This window comes from Bacillus rossius, chromosome 3 (assembly GCF_032445375.1).
Source record: "Bacillus rossius redtenbacheri isolate Brsri chromosome 3, Brsri_v3, whole genome shotgun sequence".
NCBI lineage: Eukaryota > Metazoa > Arthropoda > Insecta > Phasmatodea > Bacillidae > Bacillus > Bacillus rossius.
Window position 1 is genome coordinate 50,677,745 of NC_086332.1, and position 6,254 is coordinate 50,683,998.

At 34.4% G+C, this 6,254-nt stretch overlaps 1 protein-coding gene across 1 annotated transcript; it reads right to left on the reverse strand.

Moving 5' to 3' along the window:
• Nucleotides 1-677: 677 nt before the first annotated feature.
• LOC134530674 (uncharacterized) lies at nucleotides 678-4,876 on the reverse strand. The gene is made up of 2 exons (XM_063365726.1): nucleotides 1,246-4,876; nucleotides 678-948 (listed from the first exon to the last, which is right to left on the reverse strand). Exon 1 carries the CDS (start codon nucleotides 4,269-4,271, stop codon nucleotides 3,135-3,137), a length of 1,137 nt encoding a protein of 378 aa, XP_063221796.1. The 5' UTR covers nucleotides 4,272-4,876; the 3' UTR covers nucleotides 678-948; nucleotides 1,246-3,134.
• Between the last annotated feature and the right edge of the window lie 1,378 nt (nucleotides 4,877-6,254).

The following is a 6,254-nucleotide window of genomic DNA, read 5'->3' on the forward strand; positions in this document are numbered from 1 at the left end:
CCTAATAAGTATTTATGTGAGTGTATCTACCTTGAAAGTCATTGGAGGGCCAGCTAAGGCATCATTCCTTTCAAAGAAATGTGCTACTTTTGTACTCTTCCTTTACAATTCAAGCAAGATTAAACTCTGAAGTTCTCACGTGAAACAGCTGGTAAGAAAAATTGAGTTAAGCCATGAAGTGAGGACAGCTTATGGTTTGTACAAAGAAAGTCTGCAGGCAGGCAACTGCAGGGAAAGTTCTTATGTTTTGTAGCTTGAGATTTCTATTCTTTCTTGAAACTAAGCCATGCTCTTTGCTACATAAAATAAAATATTAAATAACTGGAAAAGTGGCTGGGTTACTTTACGAATTAATTAAATTAATCAAAGCGAACAAAAATATATACTTGGGTCAGTCTCCTTTCAGTTGCAAACATTTTTAAATATGTAACATGTTTTATTTCACCAAAAAAAAAATAACACAATACTACAAATATTCATCACTTGGAATAGGCCTAGATACATATACATAAAACCTATTCAATACTTTGCTTTGGAGGTATAAGTCTCTCAGAGTTTATCATCTTGTCTGTAATCTTAATAGTATTCACATATATGCATGTCACATAGTATTCACATATAAGCATGTCACATTAATTCATCAACAATATTTTAAAATATTATTTAATTTATCTTACTTCAATTATTACCTGCTAGACATAAACACTTAATAAAAGACATCATTATTATTGAACTCATTTCTTATAACAATATTTGTGGTAACTTTGTTTTGAATACACTTTGGGGCCATTTTATTTGATGAAAATTGTACTCATGTTATTGCACAACTTTGTTCACAAAATATGATGTGGCTGTGGGATCTTCTTTCTGTAAAGAAGGCACTTTGGAAATAGCTGTTGGGCTCATGCACAGCTCATGCAGCTGTTGCTTCTTCATCTGGGTCGTTGACTGCAAAATATTTTTCCTGGTTGGTTAACTGGTCTCAAATACCCGACAACCCAGTTGTAGAGACGTCATGGGAAAAAACAATATAATGATGACTCAGTAACTCAAGAGAATTTTATACTTTATTATTCTTTACATTGAGGATATTATAACTTATAACTTTACTACTTTTAATGTGTTGCAAATCTTTGGACAAGTTTCACTATTCTTAAGATTGGTCAAATTAAACTTAATGATTTCAGGTGTATAGATAACAAGATAATCGTTGTCTCTTTCGCTTATTAATCTACAGCTACTCACCTGGGAAAAAACTCCTCGAACCAAGATCCACTCCTCCTCGATCCTGTTTCCCTTAACATAATTCAGACAAACTCATCATTTTTATTTTACTGGGAAGGAAATGAAACCAACTGTCTCTCTTGGCTGATATGAATACAGGGAGAAATGCATCACTTACGACACGCAAATTAGCCTGATTATTCTGAATATTCACTGAGAATGTTAATAAAATTTCTAGACAAATTACATTATTGCCACCTTTACAATTTGTGATATAATTTTCTTTCATTAATGCATAATACTTGATGTGCATAGCCCTTAATGTGGTTAAATTTATTTTGCGTGACATCTACACTATCTTCTATCAGCTTTACACACACCTTTTAACTGCCTTTTTGTGGTACCATAGTACAGTTCTCACAAATTTTATTTTCGTCCAGTATTATCAACCACTTCATATTCTCTATGTTTTTTATTTTCTCTACAGGATTCTGAACTTTTACTTTGATAGCAAACTAAACATTTTGGATGTGTGTTGCATAGGTAGTCCTGCTCCTTGACCTCGCAAAAAACACTACCCTCTGTACAGTCTTTCTCACTTGATGGAATGAAAACTGTTTTGAAGCATGAAAATGAGCACTTGTTTTCAGTTTGTGCAGGATTTTTCTCAGTGGTTTTACTTGTAATGACTCAAAAAATTTAACTCTTTGGATCTACGGTGTTCACATTTACAAAGTAGCATCTTAGCATTTTCCTCCACAAGTATGGAAAATCCTACGACTTTTTCCTTTGGCACAGCAAGGGTTTTGTTGCTAATGTTCACGATTTTAGTCATGGCCAGAAAGTTTAGACGGCCAGTGAGGATAATCCAAAATCTCAGAAACTGGACCAACCCTATTGGCGGCCCTTGCATGTTCACCCTCTAAACATGCGATACCACCATTTCCAGCACGCATCCCAGGATGCTATTTCCTCTTAAATGTGATCGCAATTGGAAACAAAACACTGAGGCACATCCTTTCTGTCCATAATAAAAGGAACCTTATTAACACAGTTCCCCACTCTTATGAGTGACTTTTTTCAACACCACCATCAACTCAATTCATCTGATCGAATCTACAATTAATCCTGCCTATTAAATCATCAACCGTACCATTCCTCCTCCTACTCATTTCCAACTTTTTGTTGAGACAGGGTGGCTACAGAACTTAAGGTTTGAAATTTCCTGTGTTTTCCCTGTTTTCCAGAGTAATTCCAAAAAACTTCCCTGTTATGAAATAACTTTCTCAATAATACTTGGATCACAATATTTTTAGAACCACTTTTTATATAAATGAACAAATGCTATGAGAATAAAATAATGTTATAAATAATAAAATATATTGTCATAAATATGTACCTCTATATGAATCACTTCTAATTTTTCTTGGTGTAGACAGCAAACTTTGTGCTTTCTTCTTGCAAGTACCCGTAATAATGTTTTCAACAAAGACAATATTTTAATAATAAGGGGCAAATTAAGAAATATACAAAAATATAAATAACTGCAATCAAGTAGGAGTTTTTATAATACACACACTCGGGAATTTCTTAGTTCTTTCGAAGAGACCTAATCTCTTCTTCAATGATACGTGCTTGTAATTGGGCTTCTTCCAAAATTTTCCTCTTATTAACCTCAAGTTCTGAATCTCTTTTCATTGCACGCTTTTGCTGCAGCTCTGCTTCACACTGGGACTCCTTTTCCTTTTTTTGCTGTGCTAATGCTTCTGCATATCGTGATTGAGCATTACGAGCTGCGTGAATCAATACCTTTGTCACTTCAGTATATGTACTCTACACCACCAACTGCTAGTACCGCATCGTACACTTGTCTTTGAGCAATCCAATAAGTGATGCCTCACATTGATTTTCTACAATGCACTCTTTTTTAAAGAAAATCCTCTTTCTAAAGCTGAATTTCCATGTGAAATGAGAAATACTATTTTCAGAAAAGCCTTCAAATCACCATATTCGGCATCACTAGCAATAAGGCTCAACCACAATGTTTTCAATCTGTCACTTTTCTTGGAAAAACCTTTCATTTTTCCAACAAAATCTGAAGCACAGCAAATACTTTTGAACTGCCGATCAATATGATCTGCTCTCCCTGCACCAGACACCCACTTCTTCGTTACTAGTACCTCCAATGCTATACAGAGCCTTCTGTCGCGAACTGATGCATGCTGAGCCACCCCAGGATCCAAACATGATATCCCTTTTGTCAGCTTGTAACGAAGTGGTGATGAAACTAATAGTTTATTACAAAATGTTTTCAGGCAAATTTTACACTCTTGTCGAAAAACCAATATATCTTTCTCTGTGACATTCTTCACTTTGCGGAGGGCATCTCTTGTTCCATATCCCAGGTCAAAGTTTTTGGCAGTCATTAACTTTTCCTCTGAAATGATTAATTTTGATTCAAATTCTGTTTGGAATTCTGGCTTTATAAACCTCTTACCTAAGGAGATCATATTCTTGTTGAGGTATTCATACAAAAAAGGTGCAAGCGGGGTGTCTGCTTGAAATACACGAAGAAATGGTTCCACTTCTGCAGCTACTGACTGAAAGAAAGCCAATTTTGCAGCTAACAGTTTGTCCTTTATCGCTGCAGACACAACTTGAAAACTTCGGCACCCTGGCACTTTCTTGGCAGCTTGAACTCCCGCCACATACTTTTCTATACATGTAAGAATAGTAAAAGCTCTTTCAGCCACTTCAATATTTTGCAGCCACCTGACAGCACAAAACTTAAGAGAAAAATTGGTAGATCCACTGTAATGAATATAGTCTGCTCTACGAGCAGGAACATTCTTGAACAAATTGTACAATGATCTAAGAAAACCAACAATATCCCACTGAGTTGACTGCATTGCTGCCTTGAAAGCACAGTGAAGTCTGTGAAGACCACAAGTGCCAATACTGAGTGGTTCTGGACTATCAGGATCATCTGAGGTGAAATCATCAATAAGGTCCTTGTGAAACTTCAGGTTTACGTTCGGTCCATTCATTGATACTTGCAGTATTCTGACCGACCACAATTCTGTTTCCCACCATTTTAATTTGTTTTTTACCGAGCTGGTGGCTTTGTACTGCACGTTTACCCATGTTGCTTAATGCAAATGTAGTATTGCAAAAACTACACACTGCTGAATATGGGTCAGTAACACACGGCTTTAATCCTTACAGTCAGGGTCCTGTAACCACGTTGTTTTGAATTTGGCTTTGTAAGCCATTTTATTTTCATTAAAACGAACACATGATTTACTGTAATTAATGTCAACAAATCACATATGAAAGCAGTCCAAAAGTTATCACCACCGCCATCGCCATATTGATAACTGTTATATAACCTCGTATCTCTCGAAACTCTGCGAGCGTGGCCGAATCGATATCACGGGCCAGAAATCGATATATCGACGTAACGCGATATAGGTTCTACAATACTTGAAAATGCAGTAAAACTGTGCAAGAAAGTTTTTTCCTTAGAAAAATATGTTAAAGGTTTTTGTGTATTCCCCGAATACAAAAATTCGGGTTATTTTCAGAATTAGTTGTGATTGAAAATTTCTATCTTTAGTCTGGTATGCAAAATTCCCTGGTATTTCCCTGTTTTCCCTGTTGTAATAAAATTCCCTGCATATTCCCTGTTTGTAGCCACCCTGTGAGATTTTTACCAGTAAGATTTAAGCAACACACATCTATTGCCACACTGATTCCCTGGTACATATAATAATCTTTGTTCTACTAGTAGCAGTTTTAAGTTGGCATCCCAACCTTTGGTGTGTAAAGCTAACTATACAATTTTCTTTGATTGTGATGGTACATAACAAGTATATATTTTTTTTCATTTTCTTGTCATTGATATTATTTAAAGGTGTAATACCATGTTGCTTTTGTTGTTCTGTTGCAAATATTTTCAATGGATATTTACTCAGTATAATGGCAGTAAAATATTTGTGCAAGTGATAATAATTATGAACACTTTCACAATTTTTTACACGCATTATTTTACACTTAGTGAATATCTGTTTTAAATATTTGTGACAGAATAACAAATGCAAGAGAGGTATCATTTTAAAATTTACTGAAATAGTGATAAATAATAGTAATAACAACTATAAAAGGAAAAAAAATTACCATGGCACGTGAGACTGAGCTTTTATTTCCAAACTTCTTTAATACTTTTAGGTTTGGATCTCCACTCGGAATTAGCCAGTCTCCCAATTCATTTCAAAGTGCCATCTGAATTCTGTGTTCAACAATTGCAAAATTCATTAGGTGTTGATTCTGGCTTAAAAATTGTGAAGGAAATATGGATTTGTTGATCTCTATTTCCGAAATATAATGGCAGTTGTATAAGTCATATTCATAAATTTGAAAATTAACATTTTGGTTTCCCTTAGAAAGCTCTTTCAAGAAGTGATTTTGTTCAAGTGCATTCAATTTTTTGTGAAAAAACTTCCACTTGCAATAAATCAAAATAAGTATGTTTTCTAACAAACTTGATAATTACATTAATTCGCCAAGCCTTTGAGAATTTTAACACATTTTGTGACAACATTAACTGCAATACCTTTAAATTCTGTGACTTTTCCATTTTGCCTGTTGTTCGTAAATAATTTCTGTAACATCATCACTAATGTCTTTGCACTATACAACACAAGAAAGGTGTTTTTATATGTTATTATTAACTAATTTCTCTGTGTTTGTCCTGTAAAGCTTCTGAGTAATATGCTATATACTTCTGTCTATTATTATGTAATTTGTGAATGTATTTAATATCAAATTAATATTCATAACTATAATAAACATGTTCAGAATAGTCCATAAAATCACCTCTATCACAACCAATCATATTTTTAACAGATGTAACTATTTGAATATTCTTGGACCCTTCAGGGCATTCAGCAAAATGCCATATGGCATCTCTATCTCTACACTGCATTCATTCAACTCATAAAATTAATGAACAAAAATAATCAAAATACCTA